The sequence below is a fragment of the Gorilla gorilla genome, chromosome 2, assembly GCF_029281585.2.
Source record: "Gorilla gorilla gorilla isolate KB3781 chromosome 2, NHGRI_mGorGor1-v2.1_pri, whole genome shotgun sequence".
Classification (NCBI taxonomy): domain Eukaryota; kingdom Metazoa; phylum Chordata; class Mammalia; order Primates; family Hominidae; genus Gorilla; species Gorilla gorilla.
The window spans coordinates 134,775,579-134,795,578 of NC_086017.1; the positions used below are offsets into that span (position 1 = coordinate 134,775,579).

At 36.8% G+C, this 20,000-nt stretch overlaps 1 protein-coding gene across 8 annotated transcripts in view; it reads right to left on the minus strand.

The window, feature by feature from the left end:
* Positions 1-2,921: 2,921 nt before the first annotated feature.
* The window catches only part of CCDC14 (coiled-coil domain containing 14), a 47,707-nt gene continuing 30,628 nt past the window's right edge, over positions 2,922-20,000 (minus strand). For all 8 annotated transcript variants that reach the window (XM_004036202.5, XM_019024455.4, XM_031009443.3 and 5 more), the window contains one exon: positions 2,922-4,924. In XM_004036202.5, the coding sequence (XP_004036250.4) occupies positions 3,985-4,924 (940 nt within the window). In that variant the 3' untranslated portion in view covers positions 2,922-3,984. The remainder of the gene's footprint in view (positions 4,925-20,000) is intronic.

A 20,000-nucleotide genomic window follows, 5' to 3' on the forward strand; every position in this document is an offset into this window, starting at 1 on the left:
TTAGTTAGGTCCAACAATAGTTATTAAGTACAAACTATATGATAGTCACCAAGGGTCATGAGGGCAGTTGAAAATGAATCAATCCTGGTCCCTATCCTCAAGAAGAGTAGAGGGTAGGAAAGGCAGATATGTAAACTGATAAAGACATCACTAGAAATATCTACAAGGTACAGAAGTAGTACTGTGGATTTCAAGAATAAATAAAAATTTGTCAGGAGGAGCTTGGGCAAAAGGCCGTCCAGGTAAAAGGAATACCCCTGGTGTGCTTGGAATCTTCCAGTAGTAGGTATCCAGTAGTATCACTGTAGAACAGTTCTTTTCTTTGGGTATAACAGTGAGATTATTTCTATAGTCCTTTCAAAAAGTTAACTTTTAAACCCTTCAGAAGTCTAAGATCTTATCATCTCTGGTAATTCTATGGGAGGGTTAGCTCAAGACAACAGCTTTAAATAAAAGAGTGCCCGGTTCTCTACAAGTGGTAATATTAATACATCCAGAAAAGTTAAGGGGCTTTGAATTGTGTGTGTTAAGGTATGCTATAGTCTTAGAACCCACATGTTTAAGTAATTCGGAGCAGAAGGAAATCTAGAACTAACATTCGAAAAATGATTAAGGGAGTGTCAACTTACAAATCAAACCCAACTTTCCCTAGTGGTTGCTTAAATTATGGACCCTTAAACATTATTTTTGAGAAGGGGCCTGTTATCCTAGTAATTAAAACTTAAGCCAACGTTATCACTCTTTTTTCCCTTACCCTGCTTTATTTTTCTTCACAGAACTGACTATACGTTCCTTTGCTTGTGTCCCACTGTATCATAAGCTCTTTAAGGACAGAATGTCTGTCTTGTTTATTGCTGTCTTCTCAGAGCCTATAATAGTAACTGGCACATATTAGAGCTTTCATTTCATTCACTGAGTGAATGAATCTTTAGCTGAGGGAATGTGAGCACTAGTTACCTACCTGGACAGCTGTGATGAAGCTGCATGCCCTTTTTACCTAAGCAGGTTTTACAATGCTGCCCTACTTTCCATGTAGTTGGAGCAGGCCTTTATCACTTTTAAGGCACTTGACAAGTAAAATGCCACCATCAGTGAAAAGTAAAGGTTTCTGAAAGATTTACTAAACTCCAGGGGTGGTGGGAATAAGGGAAGAACATGTGCTAAGTACTTCTTTGGTTCTTTAGCCCTGCCCCTAGGATCTCTACACTTGGTCCAATATCATCAGATTCTACCTTTTATCTTCAATGGTGTTCACAACTACTAAATTCATTGTAAAGGGTTGTATATTACCTCCACAGATCAAAGACCGTAAAATAGTGACAAAATGCTAGAGGATGGTTCTCACTCCATGCTCAATACTTATCAGGAGACACGAATTTCAGTGTGTCAGAGGTTAGGGATACTCTGGAGATCTACTAATACGCTTTTTGCACTCTGGGACATCTGAAAGGGCTGAGAGGGCTGGGATCTGGGACCAGCCTGACCCTTCTGAGACTACGATGAGGCAGTAATGCTGACTCCTGCTGAGATGATCTAAAGACGACGACTGAGAATGGACTCTCCTCGCCTTTTTATTCTAATGAAGACACCTTCGAACTTAACTAAGAACTTGACTTTTCATTTTAGACATCGCTCAGTGTGTCTCAAACTGATTAAACTGAAAACCTTGGAGTCATCTTTGATTTTTCTATCCTCTGTAGTTCCTATTTGGTCACCCAGCTGACTGAAAAATTTTCGTCAATTTGCCTCTCCTTTTTCACTTTTATTGCCAAAGGATTATGTCTGAACTACTGCAACAGCTTTCTAAATGGTCTCCAGTCTCTCCCTCCTCTAATCCTTCCTATTTACTATCACTCTACGACATTTTAAGAATACTCAACTTCGCCTGGTAATCCTCAACTGAAAAAAAAACAAAAAAACAAAAAACACCACCACCAGATCCCCAAATACTCCAATGACTTAATGTTTAATGGATACTCCTCAGCCTGGAGCTCAAGACATTCCACAACTGACCCAAATCTTCTAATTGTGTTTTCTTCATTTATTATTACCACCCCCTCCCCACCTCTATTTCAGTCAGGTTGGTCTACCACGGTACATCCTAATATACCAAATTCAACCAATCTCCCCATTTTGATGATACTGACTTTCTAAGGGGGAAACATTTAATGCTGTTCACAGGATTACCCAAATCCTATGTATTCATCCAAATGAAGTTCTCTTCTAAGTCCTCCTCTACTCTTGGCTTCCTTCTGTTCTAAAGTTCTATAAAACTCACTATCTATTCTATCCATATTGCTAGGTTCATATTCCATCTTGAAATTTAACCAAATTATTGCATGTTCCTATTTCAAGTCATGTGCATGTCTTTTATCAAATACTAAGCTTCTGCTGAAGGTCCCTGAAGAAATTTCTAGTCTCATTTGTTTCTCGATCAAATTATTAGCCACTAATTAATTGAACACACAAGCGTTTAAAAATTTCCTTTGCATATAAGGATGGCTGTTCCATGTTAAGGGCCAAATAGGACTATCTTCTTGTATTACCATGTAATCTTAAGATTTTACTTTTGCATATGAATAACAGTTAAATATTTGGGAGTAGACAGATGACACAATTTTTTTCCTTTTTTATTATTTTTTATTTCTGAACTTATTTGTTAAAGAGTTGTGGCCTATTACCTCCAAATAAGATGCCAATAAATTAATTCATGAATACTAAATAAAATTAAAGATGCTAATGGACTCTTGTGTGAAATAGTTTAGAATTCACTTAATAAATTTTTAGACTTAAATCTCTATCTGGAAAATCTGAACATATCAAAGAGACTACAGCTGGCTCCTTCAAACGCTGTAGCACTAACACCTAAAAAAAAAAAAAAAAAAAAAAAACCCACCAAAAAAACAAAAAACACGAGGAGGTTCTGGGATTAAGAGAACACTCTTTAATGATAAAGCCTGTCCAAGTACTAAAGACAATTAGAGTAGGCACGTGACCTGTACAAAGTATTAGTGATAACACAACATTCAGCTTCCTAAGAGTTAAAATGTGCTGCTTACATGAAGGGAGATGATACTGAGCTAAGAAGTCCTGGTATAGAGAAGCAGAGAGACCAACCTACTTCATATTATTTATAAAATAGAGAATATTCTCAGCTAATATGCTGGAAAAAAAAAATTCTTCCAAAAAGGCAGAATTACAATCAATGCCAAGATTTACAAATTCCATCATGTTTAAATATAAGGAAAAAAATAAACATTTCTTATTTTAAAAAAAACCCACAAATCTCCCCAACTATAGCTTATCTGTTAGCACTTCTTTATCAGTCTGACTATTCTTTAAAGGCCTTAAAACATGAATTTGGGATAAAAACAAATAAAAGTGCCCAAGTTTTAAGAAGCCATATGTTAATTTAGGATGTTATCTATATATTTTTTAGACCAATCAATGTATTTAAGAGGTGTAGATACTGGTAACTTTTCTCTTTAAATAAATGTTTATATATTTCACCAACAACACTGGCCTGTAGCACACAGCATGTTTAATAAAAACACATTGCTATTAAAAAAAAGTATATGGAAACAGAAAAAAAAAACCGTCTAGTTTCAACAGAAAAACTTACATCCAGAGATTCTTTTCCCATTATTTCTTAGGACAACCACAGAACTATTTTAACCTGTACCCTTAATCCAGCAGATACATCTTAATAAAAGAACTCTAATTGCTAAGTACTGAAATAAAACATTACTTACAATAATTTCCTAGTTATCTACAACTTTCTTCTTGTAGCAATTGTGAACTTAAGATGACTTGTTTTTATAAGCTCCTCAGTGTCAATATATCTCAACAATACATTTATTACTTGTACAATGTATTACTTCACACATAATAACATAAAACATCATTTCCCTAAAGAAAAATACACATTCAATATAGCCAAGTTCTAGTTTTAAAAAGAAGCACCTGATGAGTTTTCTTCTGAATTCATTTCTCCAGAAGACCAGTCCTTAAAGACTTCTGGAGTCTAGCTATGTTGGCATCTAATGCCGCAAGGCCATTTCTGAAGTCTTGCTCATCACGAGAAGTGAACGTTGAAAACGAAGAGATGCTCCAGTCAGACATCAAGTCAGAAGTGAAAACACTACCATCACAGACAGTATTGCCTTTCACTTGAAGGCTGTTGCTAAGACAACCTGATGGGCCATGACATGCAGTTTGTTCCTCTGGCTCCTTGGTGGCAGCAGGGATCTTACCAATTGCTTCCTTTATTTTCTTGAGGAGCTGTGTGTCCTTCATATCAGATGCTCTGGAAAGTTTTTCAGGTGCATCTTCTGCTTCCTTTGTTGAAGAGGAACAGACTACAGGTGTACACAGTTTATTTTCTTTTCCAGAGACAGCAAGTCCACTGTTGCTGACTAGCTGTGTTGTAGCTGCTCTTATTTGTGGCTGAGGGGATAGTCTCTTAGAAAGTGGTGATTTCTTTTCAGGAGTGCTTCTAGCAAAAGGAATGTAAATTGTATTATCCAAATTATGCTCATCTTCTATTAAAGTCATAGTTTCACTCCCTTCATCAGAATCCTGTTTTGAAAGGGCAGAAATAATTCCAGGTGCAGATACTTCCTCCATGCCCCTAGTGTTACTATTTTGAGGGCCTCTGGAGGACAGAACATTTTCATAGGGTTTGTCTGGCTCTATGGTTTCCTCATTTTTAATTGTAGAAAGTGGCTCTGAATGTGTAAAACTGTAATTTGTTTCTAACTTATTTAGATAGCTCATTATGGAAGTGTGAGCAGGAGCTGGGTCATGTTGAAGTTGTTTATCATGAATGTTCAAGAGTGATTTGGTAAGGTTATTCCCAGGCTTGCAGCGAGCACTGTCCACACTAAGATCGGAGAGAAGCTTTGCCATGCTAGTCTGTAAAGTTCTGTTAAGAAGAATTCAGAACACTAATTATTATTTTTTACCTGTTTCTTTAATTCACTTATCTATACCTCCATCTTTAAAAAAACGATTTGAGAGAAGTGTCTGGTTCTTAATATGAAAACAAGCAACTAGAAGCACAAAATCACAGAATGTGCTTTGGCAAGAGCATATAATAATTAAAATAACAATGATAAAATACATTGGTCTGTATTGAATCTATCACTATGTCTAAAAATAGAGGCTCAGAATTTTTTTTTAAGGTATGGAGATGTTTTACTCTTTTCTTTTTTTTTTTTTAATTGAGATAGAGTCTCATTCTGTCACCCAAGCTCGAGTGCAGTGGAATGATCTTAGCTCACTGAAACTTCTGCCTCCCAGGTTCAAGTGATCCTCTTGCCTCAGCCTCCCGAGTAGCTGGGATTACAGGTGCGCATCACCACGCCTGGCTAATTTTTGTATTTTTAGTAGAGACAGGGTTTCACCATGTTGGCCAGGCTGGTCTTGAACTCCTGGCCTCAAGTGATCTGCCCGCCTCAGCCTCGCAAAGTGCTGGGATTACAGGTATAAGCCACCATACCCAGCCGAGATGGTTTATTCTTGAGCAGCACTAGGTTCATTCTTGAGGAGCACTACAAATTGAGCCCTAGAGTAAAAAACTGGCCTCACAAAGGTAGGCTAAGATACAAAGGGAAACACACTATTCATTTGTTATGGATTCTGCTAGGAATTATTTCCCTTCATTATATATGTGTTTGTGTGTGTGTGTGCGTGTGGCACAATACTAGAAAAAAAGGATAGAGATAATTATCTGGCATAATAGGTATAAGCAACAGCTAGGTACCAGAAAGGTGTATAACGAAAACCACACAAGGTTTGAAGTTAGAAATGGAATCAAATCCCAGTGCCATCATTAGCTGTGATCTTGGGCAAGTCATTTAACCTTTCTGAATCTCAAGTTCCTCAGCTGTAAAATGAAGATAATTCCGAACTACAATGAAGATTAAATAAGATAAAATAATAAGGTATAAAGTATTTAGCACGGTTTCAGTCTAAGTGGGTGTTTGTTTGTTTGATGGCAGCCTTTATTAGTAGTCCTATTAAGGCCATTTTTTTTTTTTTTTTGAGATGGAGTCTCACTCTATCACCCAGACTGGAGTGCAGTGGGGCATGATCTCAGCTCACTGCAAGCTCTGCCTTCCGGGTTCACGCCATTCTCCTGCCTCAGCCTGTTGAGTAGCTGGGACTACAGGCGCCCTCCACCGTGCAGGGCTAATTTTTCTGTATTTTCTAGTAGAGACGGGGTTTCACTGTGTTAGCCGGGATGGTCTCGATCTCCTGACCTCGTGATCCACCCGCCTCGGCCTCCCAAAGTGCTGGAATTACAGGCGTGAGCCACCACGCCCAGCCTAAAGCCATTTTATACTAAGACTTTAGTCTATTTAAATTGAATTATACATGGTCTCAAAAATCAATGAGGGCTGGGCATGGTGGCTCATGCCTGTAATCCCAGCACTTTGGGAGGCTGTGGCAGGCAGATCACCTGAGGTCAGGAGTTCGAGACCAGCCTGGCCAACATGGTGAAACCCCATTTCTACTAAAAAAAATACAAAAATTAGCTGGGCATGGTGATGTGCGCCTGTGATCCCAGCTGCTTGGCAGGCTGAGGCATGAGAATTGCTTGAACCTGGGAGGCAGAGGGTGCAGTAAGCCAAGATCACTCCACCGCACTCCAGCCTGGGCAACAGGGCGAAACTCCATCTCAACCAAAAAAAAAAAAACAAAAAACAAAAAAACCCAAAAAACTAATTTAAACAAAGATACAAAGGACATCAACAGGTAACTAACAAAAAAATACCACTAGCCAATAAGCATGCTTTAAGAGTTCAACTTTTAATCAAATAAATTCAAAATTTAAAAATAATTTTTTTTTGCTTATCAAATTAGCATAGTAAAATAAGAATACTACCCACCGTTAGAGAAGCCTGGAGAGGCAGGTGCTACTGGTGGGAGCGTACAGTGGTATAACTCTTCTGGAGAGCATACTGCCAATACATTTCAAAAGCCTTAAAACTTTGTGTGTCTCACACTCTTTGGCCCACCAATTTATACTTATAAAAATATCCTACTGGTCTACACAGAGGTTGTACCCAAAGATATATTAATAAATATATTAGTTATAATATAAAATAGATGGACATATATATCTTTATCTTCAAAAAAGTGAACTGGTTCAGGTAAATTATGGTATAACTGCATCATAGCTCCTAATTATAGTCATGTTGTAAAGCATATTTATTGATAGGAAAATGTTCATTACATAAGGTTAAATTAAGAAAAGCAGGCCATAAATAATCTAGACTCAGTATTTTTCTAAAAAGTAGTCACACACATAAACATAAAATGCTAAAAAGAAATCTCTATACTAAACAGTCAGCGGTGATTATATCTCTGTATATAGGATAAATTATTTTCTCCTACAAAACTAAAAACAAATTTTTTCCAACTTGGCTTACACTGTCCTCTTAAACACGCTGTATTTTGACTTCTAATTGTTCTTCAAATGGCAATGGCTCCTGCTATTTCTTCTAATATCTCTTTCTATTTTTAAAAAATGCCTCTTTCTAGGTTATGAGGAGAGTGACATCTCTTTTAATAAGTCTTAAAAATCTCCAGCAAGATGGTGGAATAAGAGTTTCCTGGCTCTGGTCCCCCTCATAGAAATCGAACTAGCTACTATCCACAGACAAGTACACCTTCATGAATATCCCAGAACTCAGGAGTGAGCTGAGACACTCTCTGGGATCACAGAACTGAGAAAAGCTGCATTACAGGGTTAACAGGAACAGTTTCACCCCTTTCCAAGCCAGTTAAGTACCACACAGAGAGGAGTCCCCTGTGCCTACAGTTTCTACCACAGAAAAAGAAAGCTGGAGGTGAATACTCAACTTCCCCGGCATTCTGGGATGCTTCTCACGAAGCCCACTTCTGTATTACCCCATTTGCTCCTACACGGCTAGAATACTTGGGGTTAGCGAAAAACAAAGAAGGGGGATACGGCTCACAGAGGCTACAGCACAGATCTTGGCAATGATTCTGCACTCCTGCCAATGGAAGCATCAGACCAGAGAGACCAGTCAATAGCACTGCTTTGCAGAAAGCACAGTTGACAGGTGTGCCAGGGCCGAGTCCCTACCACTATCACACCCAAGCCTTCCCCAACCCTTAAGCAGAGTCTCAATTCTCTGCTTAAAGTTTTCCTAGGCCATGAGGCAAGTATGCGGTGGCACCTAAGTGTTGAAGAGAGCATCTGGTCCCATAAGAACTGAGAGGGCGAGCGGTAACCCCATGCAGCCTCAGTACTCTGCTTATGGCTTCCCCAGACCCAGAGGCAAGTGCACATTAGCATAAATCTGTGGAGGTCGGCATCTGGCCCTGCCAGACTTTAGTGACCCTACCTAACTTCACAGCTGTACATATAGTTTCCTGAGGCCAGGAGGCAAAACTGCATCCCTGCATATCTGCAGAACACAGTTAACTGGCCCCGCTCAACCTTAGCAGTTAAGCAGTGACTCCACTCAGCTTTGAAGTCCAGCCTGAGGTTTTGCCCAGGCCCAGGCAGGGAGGCAAACCTGTGACTGCATACTGTGGAGCAATCTCCAGCCCTGCCTGTCACGAGTGGCTGGGCAGCAAACCCAGCAACACTGAAGCCCAGCCTGCAACCCTGCCCAATTAGATTCTAAACAGCAGTAGCACTCAGCCAGGGAATACAGCCTGCAACCCTGCCCAATCAAAGGTGATTGCAGAGCCCAGCCGGCAGCTCCACCTGACCTTGGAACCCAGTCAGTGGCCTCACTGGCTGACGGAGCACAGCCATTGGTTTCACAAGACCATGGAGTACAGCCAATAGCTCCACTGACCTCAAAGCACAGGTAGCAGCCCAGTTAGAGAACCCAACAGCAAGGTCTGCCTGCCTATAGTCACTACCAGATGGCCAATCCAGAATCCCAGGCTAGACTAAATAGTGAAGGTCTATCCCCTTCACCTCAAGTGAGAGGTGGGGTAGGGCATAACACTTGCAAAACTGGAAGAGGTGGCCACTTCTTCAAGTGCATAGACACCAATGCAAGGATACAAGGATTATGAAGAATCAGAAAAATGACACCACTAAAAGAAATAAAGCACCAATAATGGACTCTAAAGAAATGAGAGACAAAGAATTGAGAATAATCTTCTCTTTAAAATGTTCAGGGAACTACAAGAAAATATAGATGAAAAATTAAATGAAATTTGGAAAATAATTAACAAACAAAATAATAAGTTTGAAAAAGAAATAGAAACAAATTTTAAAAATCAAATAGGTATCTTAGAGATAAAAAACACAGCATCTAAACTGAAAAATTCAATCAAATACTTCAATAGTATACTTGATCAAGCAGAGGAATTAGTGAGCCTGAAAAGAGGACATTTAAAATTATCCAGTCAGAAGAGGAAATAAATCAAGAATGAAAAAGAATGAAGAAAGCCTACAGGTATTATGAGATACCATCTGAGAAACAGGAGTGCCTGAAGGAGAAGAGAGAGAAAAATGACCAGAAAGCATATTTAGGAAAATAATGGCTGAAAATTCTCCAAATCTAGGGAAAGACACCAACATTCAGGTACAGGACGCTCAGAGGTCTCCAATCCAATTTAACCCAAAGAGAAGTTCACCAAGACACACCATAACTGAACTGTTAAAATTCAAAGATAACTGTTAAAATTCAAAGCAGTGACAGATAAGAAACATCACACACTAGGGAGCCCCAATATGGCTAACAGTGGACTTCTCAACAAAAGCACCTGTCAACCAAGAATACTTTATCCAGCAAAACTGTCCAGAAATGAGGGAGAAATAAAAACTTTCCCAGACAAATGCTAAGGGAGTTCATCATCAGTAGGCCTATCTTACAAGAATTGCTAAAACAAGTTCTTTAAGCTGAAGTAAAAGATCACTAATTAATACCATGAAACACATGCAATTATAAAACTCAATGGTATAATACATAATCATATTCTGAATACTCTAGTACCTTAATGGTGGTATGTAAAGCGATTTTATCCTAATATGAGGGTTAAAAGACAAAACTATTAAAAACAACTATAGTTACAGGATATAAATTAGAAAAAGATGTAAATTTTGAAATCAAAATCATAAAATGTGGAAGAGGGGAGTAAAAGTGTAGTTTTTGTATGTGATTAAAGTTATTATCAGCTTAAAATAGCCTAAGTATAAGATGTTTTATGTAAACCTCAGGGTAACCACAAAGCAAAAACCTACAGAATTTGCACAAAACATGAAAAGGATTCAAAGCATACCATTGCAGAAAACCATCAAACCACAAAGGAAGGCAACAGAGGGAGAAAGAAAGGATCTATACAACAATTACAAAATAAATTACAAAATGGCAGTAGCAAGTCCTTGCCTATCAACAATTACCTTGAATGTAAATAGAGTAAATTCTCTAATCAAAAGACAGAGTGGGTGAATGAATCAAAAACTGTATGCTGCTTACACGAGGCTCACTCTAAGGTAAAGCACACACACAGACGGAAAGTGAAGAGATGGAAAAATATATTCCATAGGAAAGGAAACAAAGAAAGCAGGGGTAGCTATACTCATATCAGACAAAACAGACTTTAAGTCAAAAACTGTAAAAAGAAGCAAAGAAGGTCACTATATAATGATAAAGGCGTCAATCTGCAATTATAACAATATATGCACCCAACATTGGAGCAACTAAATAATAAAGCAACTATTAAATGATCTGAAGGGAGAGACAGACTGAGTGGGGGATTTCAGTACCCGGCTCTCAACACTGTACAGATCTTTTAGATAGAAAATCAATAAGGAAACATTGGTCTCAAATTATACTTTAGACCAGGGGTGTCCAAGCTTTTGGCTTCCCTGGGCCACATTGGAAGAATTGTCTTGGGCCACACATAAAATACATTAACACTAACGACAGCTTATGAGCTTAAAAATTTGTCAAAAAAAAATCTCATAATGTTTTAAGAAAGTTTATTAATTTGTGTTGAGCCACATTCAAACCCATCCTGGGCTGCATGTGGCTCAGGGGCCATCAGTTGGACAAGCTTGGTTTAGACCAAATAGATCTCATAGACATAATATAGAACATTCCATCCTACAGCAACAGAGTACACATTCTTCTCTTGTGCACACAGAACATTCTGCAGGATAGATCATGTTAGACCACAAAATAAGTCTTAACAAATTTAAGGAGACTAGAATCATATCAAGCATCTTCTGATTCCAGCGGCATGAAACTAGGAATCAATAACAAGAGAAATTTTGGGAAATTCACAAACGTGGAAATTAAGCAACATGCTGCTGAACAACCAATGAGACAAAGAAGAAATTAAAAGGGTAATAAAATAATACCTTGAGACAAATAAAAATGAAAACAAAATATGACAACATTTATGGGATGCAGCAAAAGCAATTCTAAGAGGGAAATTTATAGCAATAAACATATATCAAAAAAGAAAGCTCTCAAATAATCTAATATTACATCTTAAGGAACTAGGAAAAGGAGAACAAATTAAGCCCAAAATTAGCAGAAGGAAGAAATCACAAAAGATCAGAGCAAGAAATAAATGAAATAGAGACTAGAAAAACAATAGGAAAAATTCAGCAAAACTGAGTTTGTTTTTTTGGGAGAAATAAACAAAATTGACAAACCCTTAGCTAGACTAAGAAAAGGAGAGAGAAGACTTAAATGAATCAGAAATAAAAGGAGATACTACAACTGATAACACAGCAATGCAAAGAATCATAAGAAGTTACTATGAGCAATTATACACTAACAAATTAGATAACCCAGAAGAAATGGATAAATTCCTATACAGACACAACTTACCAAACCTGAATCATGAAGGAATAGAAAGTCTGAGCAGACCAATAATGAGTAAGGATATTAAGTGTTCTTAATAAAGTCTCCCACCAAAGAAAAGCCCAGGACAAGACAGCTTTATAGCTGAATTCTAACCAACACTTAAAGAACATTTAAAGAAGGATTGAGAATACCAACCCTTCTCAAACTCTTCCGAACATTCAAAGTGCAGGGAATTTTTCCAAACTTGTTTTACATAGAAAACACTGAACAAGGCCAAGAGTTCTTGTTGAACACTTGAAAACACTGTTCAAGGCCAATATGACTCTGATAACAAAGCCAGAAAAGAAAACTACAAGAAAAGAAAACTACAGGTCAATATCTCTGATGAACACAGACTTAAAAAACCCTCAACAAAATACTAGCAAACCAAATTCAACAATAAATTAAAAGAATTATTCAACACAATTAAAGGGGATTTACATTTGAGATGCAAGGACAGTTCAACGTATAAAACCAATGAATGTGATATATAACAGAATGAAGAATTTAAAACTATATGATCATCGCAAAAGATGCAGAAAACGCACTTGATAAATTTCAACACTCTTTCATGAAAAAACTCTCAAAAGATTCCGTATAGAAGGAATGTACCTTAACACAACAAAGGCCATATATATGACAAACCCATAGTTAACATCATACTCAGTGATGAAAAGTTGAAAGTTTTTCCTCTAAGATCAAGAGTAAGGTAAGAAGGCCCACTCTTATCACTTCTTTTCAACATATTACTGGAACTCTTACCCAGAGTAATTACACAAGAGAAAAAAAATAGAAGATAATAAGAAAGGAAGAAATGAAATTGTCTGTTTGCTGACACGATTTTATACACAGAAAATCCTAAACACCAAAAAACTGTTTTGCTTATAAACTCAGTAAAGTTGCAGGATACAAAATCAACATAAAAAATCAGTAACATTTCTATACACTCACAACAAACTACCCAAAAGAAATTAAGAAAAACAAGCAACAAAAAACAAAGTAAAATACTTCAGTGAAAATTTAACCAAGGAGGTGAATAATACACATATATTATTAGTATTTACTAAATATATATATATTATTAGTATATACTAAAAACTATGAAACACTGATAAAAGAAATTGAAGAAAACACAAATAAATGGAAGGCTACCCTGTGCTCATGATTGGAAGAAATAATATTGTTGGAATATTCATGCTACCCAAAATGACCTACAAATTCAACAGAATTCCTATCAAAATTCCAGTGTCATTTTTCACAGAAATAGAATAAACTATCCTAAAATTCATACAGAATCATTAAAAAAAAAACCCTTGAAAAGCCAAAAATATCTTAAGTAAAAAGAACAAAGCTGGGGGCACCACATTCCCTGATTTCAAAATATATTAAAGGAATTGAAATCAAAACGGCATGAACTGGCATAAAAACAGACATGCTGATCAATGGAACAGGACATAAATAAATCCATGTATTTATGGCCAATTGATTTTTCACAAAGGTGACAAGAAAACAAAATGGGGAAAAGTCTCTTCAACAAATGGTGATGGGAAAACTGGAGATCCACATACAGAAGAATGGAATTGGATTCTTATTTCACAATGCATACAAAAATATACTAAAAATGGATTAAAGATTTAAATACAAGACCTGAAACTGTAAAACTACCAGAAAAAAAACATGAGGGAAAAGCTCCATGACACTGGTCCAGGCAATAATTTTTTAGATATGACCTTGAAAGCACAGATATCACAAACAAAAATAGACAAATGAAATCGTATCAAACTAAAAGGCCTTTGCACAGCAAGGGGAACAATCTAACAGAGTGAAGAGACAAGCCATGGTGTGGGAGAAATATCTGCAAACCGTACGTGATAAGGGGTTAATATTCAAAATATGTAAGGGACTCATGCAACTCAATAGCAAATAAACAAATAATTAAAAAACGGGCAAAGGACATTTCTCCATTCAAATGGCCAATATGTCTAAGAAAAAATGCTCAACATTAGGGAAATGCAAATTAAAACCACAATGAGATATCATCTCACACCTGTCAGAATGGCTATTACAAAAAAGATGAAAGCTAACAAGTGTTGATGAAGATGTGGAGAAAAGGAAACCCTTGTATACTGTTGGTAGGAATGTAAATTAGTATAAACACAATGGGAAACAGTATGGAAGCTCCTCAAAAATGTATAAATAGAATTACCATATGATTCAGCAATCCCATGTCTATGTACATATCCATATATATATACACACACATATATATGTATACATATATATACACACACACACACACACACACACACACACACACACATCTATCTATCTATACACACATACCCAGAGTATGGGCATTGTAGCATTATTCACAACAGCCAAGATATGGAATAAACCTAAGTTTCCTTCAGTGAATGAATGATTATTTCTTTATAGAAAACGTGGCATATAAACATATTGGAATACTACTCAGCCTTAAAAAAAAACAAAAAAAAACCCAGGAAATTCTGTCATTTGCAACATGAATGAACCTGGAGGACACCCATATGTTAAGTGAAATAAGCCAGGAACAGAAAGACAAATACTGCATGACCTCACTTATATATGGAATATAAAAAAGTTGAACTCATAGAAGCAGAGAGTAGAATAGTGGTTACCGGAGACTGGGGTTGTGGTGGATGTAAGGTAGGGTATGGGAAATGGGGAGATGTTAGTCAAAGGGTACAAAGTTTCAGTTACATAGAAGGAATAAGTTTGTGGGTTCTATTGAACAGTAGGGTGACTATACTTTTTTTTTTTTAGATGGAGTTTTGTTGCCCAAGCTGGAGTACAGTGGTGCAATCTCAGCTCACTGCAACCTCTGCCTCCTGGGTTCAAGTCATACTCCTGCCTCAGCCTTCCGAGTAGCTGGGATTACAGGCACCTGCTACCATGCCCAGGTAATTTTTGTATTTTTAGTAGAGACAGGGTTTTACCATGTTGGCCAGGCTGGTCTCAAACTCCTGACCTCAGGTGATCTGCCCACCTTGGCCTCCCAAAGTGTTAGGATTACAGGCGGAAGCCACCACGTCCAGCCTAGGGTGATTATACTTAATAATAATCCAACATCGCTAAAAAAGTAAATTCCAAATGTCTCACTCCAAAATACAATAAGTGAGATGATGGACATTTAATTAGCTTGATTTAGTTATTTCACCTTGTTTACATATACCAAAACATCACTGTACCCCATAAATATAGTTAAGATGGTATTAATTTGTCAATTACGATATTAAAAGAAGCTAATGAGTTGTTACTACAACACAAAAATATGCTGGAGAAACATATCTTTGAAGGAATGCTGTAATGAATAATGACCCACTAATTAATTTGATCAGACTGCATACCGAAATTTTTATTTTTGTTTATTTTCAGTAAAGGAATACTTATATTGAGGTTTCTTTCCAGTTTTAAAAAAAACATTACTGTTGCTATAGATAAAATCAGAGATAAAGAAAGGAAGGGACAATGACACTTAAAAAAGCTTAATTTCTGGAAATTAGTAGCAATTACTAATCTTCTGATGTATAAACAGAATATGACTCACCATTGTCTCTGAAATTAAAAATCTCTGTAGGAAATATGAAAACGTTAAAATTTTAAAGGAAGGAATATGAGCACCTAAACTGTGACAAGTGGATATATTGGTGTTTCTATTATACATAATTCAGCTAAAGACACTGATTTTTAATACTTAGAAAATTGGCACATTTTCATAACAAATGCAGGGTTCTTTCTAGGCTACTTACAAAAATATATTAATTTAAATAACTATGAGTACTTGTAAGAATGCTCTTTGAAACTATTCACTATTTACTTAAATAATGTTATATATTATTTAATTTATATATTTTTAAATATAAATATTATTTAAATTAATATTTAAAATATTATTTAAATTAATATTTAAAATATTAATTTTCCTCACATTTTAATGGTTTTATAACATGTTGTAGTAAGATCTGAAAAAAAAGTGACACAGGCACATTTAAAATCATTAAAGGTTGGAGAAGGAAAAGAAAGAGGGTTTGTGGTATTTCTTTAGACCTTGTACATGTACCTTTCAGTCCCATTACTCCTCCCCCAAAGTCTGAGAAAGGCAATCAGAAATTTTACAAAATCTCTTTTCGGAGATTATTTAAAACACACATACAAAAACCATATGCCTATCTGACTAAGGGGACTATGGGAAGAGTGAAGGAATAGAAGAGCATGTAGATTTATCTGTACTGTCGGATGCTGGTGCTTTACACTCTAACGTCCAAAGTAAAATTAAAATGGTCACAGCAACCCACTTATAGTACTAGAGATGTTCCTAACCAATTGAATTGCATAGGGTGTCATCAAAGAAATTATAAATCAACAATGTGGATGAATTTAGATATAATTAAGCTCAGAGACTTTTTTGTTTTGTTTTAATGTAAAGAACAAAACAATGGCTGGGTGTGCTGGTAATCCCAGCACTTTGGGAGGCCAAGGTGGGAGAACTGCTTGAGCCTAGAAGTTTGAGACCAGCTGGGGCAACATGGCGAGACATCTCTACTAAAAGTAAAAAAAAAAAAAAAAATAGCTGGGCACAGTGGCATGTGCCTGTGGTCCCAGCTACTTGGGAGCCTGAAGTGGGAAGATTGCATGAGCCAGGGAGGTTGAGGCGGTACTGAGCTGTGATCGCACCACTGGACTCCAGCTTGGGTGACAGAGCGAGATTCTGCCTCAAAACAAAAAAAAGTATAAAACTGACATCAATGAACGTACTTAGAATTTTGAAGCTGTTACTAAATCTTTAGAAAATGTAGGGATAGTGCTAAACTCTACATGAGATACCGTGCTAAGCCTTCCCATCATGTTTTTACAATCATTCGTAAGAGTGCAGTCAATCTGACAGGTGAGCTAGTAGTCATGAGGCAGGATTTATGCCCAGCATAAAAACATGCTTAACAAAAATGTAAAAAACTGATAGGAAAATTCTTTAGTCTTACGAAAAGGAGAGCAAAAGTCTGTATCTAATATTCTAGACAGGGCCTTTTATAAAGGCAAATAGTAAGCAAGAATTAACGAACTTTTTCAGTTCCTATACTTCTATGTTAGATAAATGTTAAGGAAAAAAAAAAGGCTCCAATTACATTTTTTCGTTCTGAATAAACAATGGAAAAGGCAGACTGCATGTTATTTTGAAAGAATGAGCAGGTACAAAAGTGTCTCCTACACAGGTAGAAGAATCCCTCAATAATGGGGCATCTTTATTCAGAGAAAAGCTGTCCTCTTTAAAACAGAAAGCAAAGCTGAAGACAGAATCCAAAATCCTGGCTCTGGTCCTAGTTCAGACACTAGCTGTGAAAGTCAGGTAAGTCCCTTTTTTCTTTGGGCTTCCATTTCTACTAATTTCTAGAAAAGTTATACTGTTACTCTGAAAGATTTTTCTTATGTTTTTGTTACCAATTTTCTTAGTAAATGCATTGCATATGTTGAATAGTATTGTCAACATGTGCAATGCATTTACTTAAAAAAAGACGTATCTGGCCTGGCACGGTGGCTCATGCTGGTAATCCCAGCACTTTGGGAGGCTGAGGCTGGTGGATCATGAAGTCAGGAGATAGAGACCATCCTGGCTAACACGGTGAAACCCAGTCTCTACTAAAAAAAAAAAAAAAAAAAAAAAAAAAAAAAACTGGGCGTGGTGGAGGGCACCTGTAGTCCCAGCTACTGGGGAGGCTGAGGCAGGAGAATGGCGTGAACACAGGAGGCGGAGCTTGCAGTGAGCCAAGATAGCGCCACTGCACTCCAGCCTGGGCGACAGAGCGAGACTATGTCTCAAAGAAAAAAAATAAATAAATAAAAAAGATGTATCCCTACATATGTCAGTAAAGCACTAGAATAAGCTCTTCACTTGTCAATGTGGATATTTAGCAACTAAAAATAATTAAATATTTTTATGTATGCTTCACACATATATATTTGGAACATAATACAAAATTAATGTTTGTTGAATAAACAAACGAATCCATCCATTCATCCGTCTACCTCCCAGGTAAAAAAATTATAAGGTTTACTTAGGCTAAATCAGGCATGGAGTTGTTACTATGGCTAAAGCCACTCCATGTGCAAGAGGAACATCTGGCTAGAAATGAAAAGATGTGAGTTCTAGTCCCAGCTCTGTTATTAACATTCTACTAATACTTAATTTGCGTGGCCTCAGTTTGCCCATCTATGAAAATGCAGATACTAAAATCTTCCCTCCATAGATGAGGACAAATAAAATGACATAGGAAAGACAGAACTTTGAAAAAAATCAAAGTACTTTATAAATAAAAGATATCAGCTTGTGATTTCATATCCATAAAGAAGCTGAATTTAGCAGTATGACAAAAAAGATTGTGAGAAGGAAAGAAAACTACCAGAGAACTACATCCTCCGCTTCATTGGATTTTCTGCTTGGGGCTAAGAGTTGCCCCTTAGAATGAAGCGGATGCTCGTAGTAACTCCTAAGCAAACTCTCATGGCACTTGACCATGCTGACTCACTATTTTTTTCTTTTCTTCCTTTTTCTTTTCTAAACAGACTGTATACCATATATAACTTTTACAAAATAACAGTTTATTGAGATATTATTTTAATATATTTATTTATTTTTTTTTGAGACAGGGTCTTACTCTGTCGCCCAGTTTGGAGTGCAGTGGCATGACAGTGGCTCACCGCAGCTTCCACCTCCTGGGCTCCTCCCACTTCTGCCTCTCGAGTAGCTGGGACTACAGGCATGCGCCACCACGCACAGCTAACTTGGGTATTTTTTGTAGAGACAGGGTTTTGCTGTGTTGCCCAGGCTGGTCTCGAGCTCCTGGGCCCAGGCAATCCACCCACCTCGGCCTCCCAAAGTGCTGGGGTTACAGGCATGAGGCCCTGCACCCAACAGATATAATTTACATACCACAGAATCTACTCCTTTTAAGTGCAAAATTTGGTGGTTATTAGTATATTCATAGAGTTGAGAACTGTCACCACTATCTAATTTCAGAACATCTGCATCACTCCTAAATGAAACTACCCATTAGCAGTCACTTCCCATTCTACACCCCTGGGTTCCTCCAGCCCCTGGCAACTACTAATCTACTTTGTGTCTCTGTGAATCTGCCTATTCTGGACATTTCGTATAAATGGAATCACACCATATGTGGCCTTTTGTTACTGGTTTCTCTTAGTATAAATACTTGACACTAACAAAATTCTCACCACAAAATTATTCCTTAGAAAAAAGGAAACATTCCTTGGGATACCTTACAAAGACTTCCATAAGAAGGGACATTCTATTACTTTATTTTGAATAAGACTGGTATAAGCCAATATTCAGAACCTCTGACTAGAACCTAATCAATTATAATTCTATGATTACAAAAAATGTCTTGCTTTTGCCATTGTTAAATAAAAGTTTGAATGCAAATATCCTATGAAATACAAATGTGGAAAAAGGGCAATATTTCCATGTGAACAGATTATTAATTTCAAATACATTTATAAAACTAAATTAATAAATTAAATGTTATATATTACTGTTTCATTTGCTTCCCTACAAGTTTATCATTCAAAATGAGGGGGGAAGTTTAAAATTCAAAATCGATCTGTTCATTGGAAACACAAGGAAGATTATTTTATATTCAAGATTATTTTATATTTGGAACTTCTAGGATTATTCGAAGACAAAGTCAGATCTGCAGATCTTTAGGCCTAAGATAACTGACTTCTCGCCTAGAACTTTAAAAAGCAGTTAAGAATCCAATTCTTAGCAAATATCTCAAAAGAAAACTGAATTTTGTAAGTGAATATCATAGACAAATTGAGTGAGGTAATTTTATTTTAGAAAAATACTGTTAGGGAATGAAGTGATCTCAAGGGGTACTGCCAACTCACTCATTTAACTGATGAAATAATGCTGAAAGAGGCTGACTTACCCAAGATCATATGGCATGAGGGCTTACCATGCTAAGTGCTTTTCATGAATGATTTCTTAGTTTCCCATGACAACTCTATTCATGTCCCTACTTTACAGCTGAGGTTTAGAGAAGTTAAATGGCTTGCTCAAAGTTACTCAGCTAATATGTGGCAGAGCTGGGA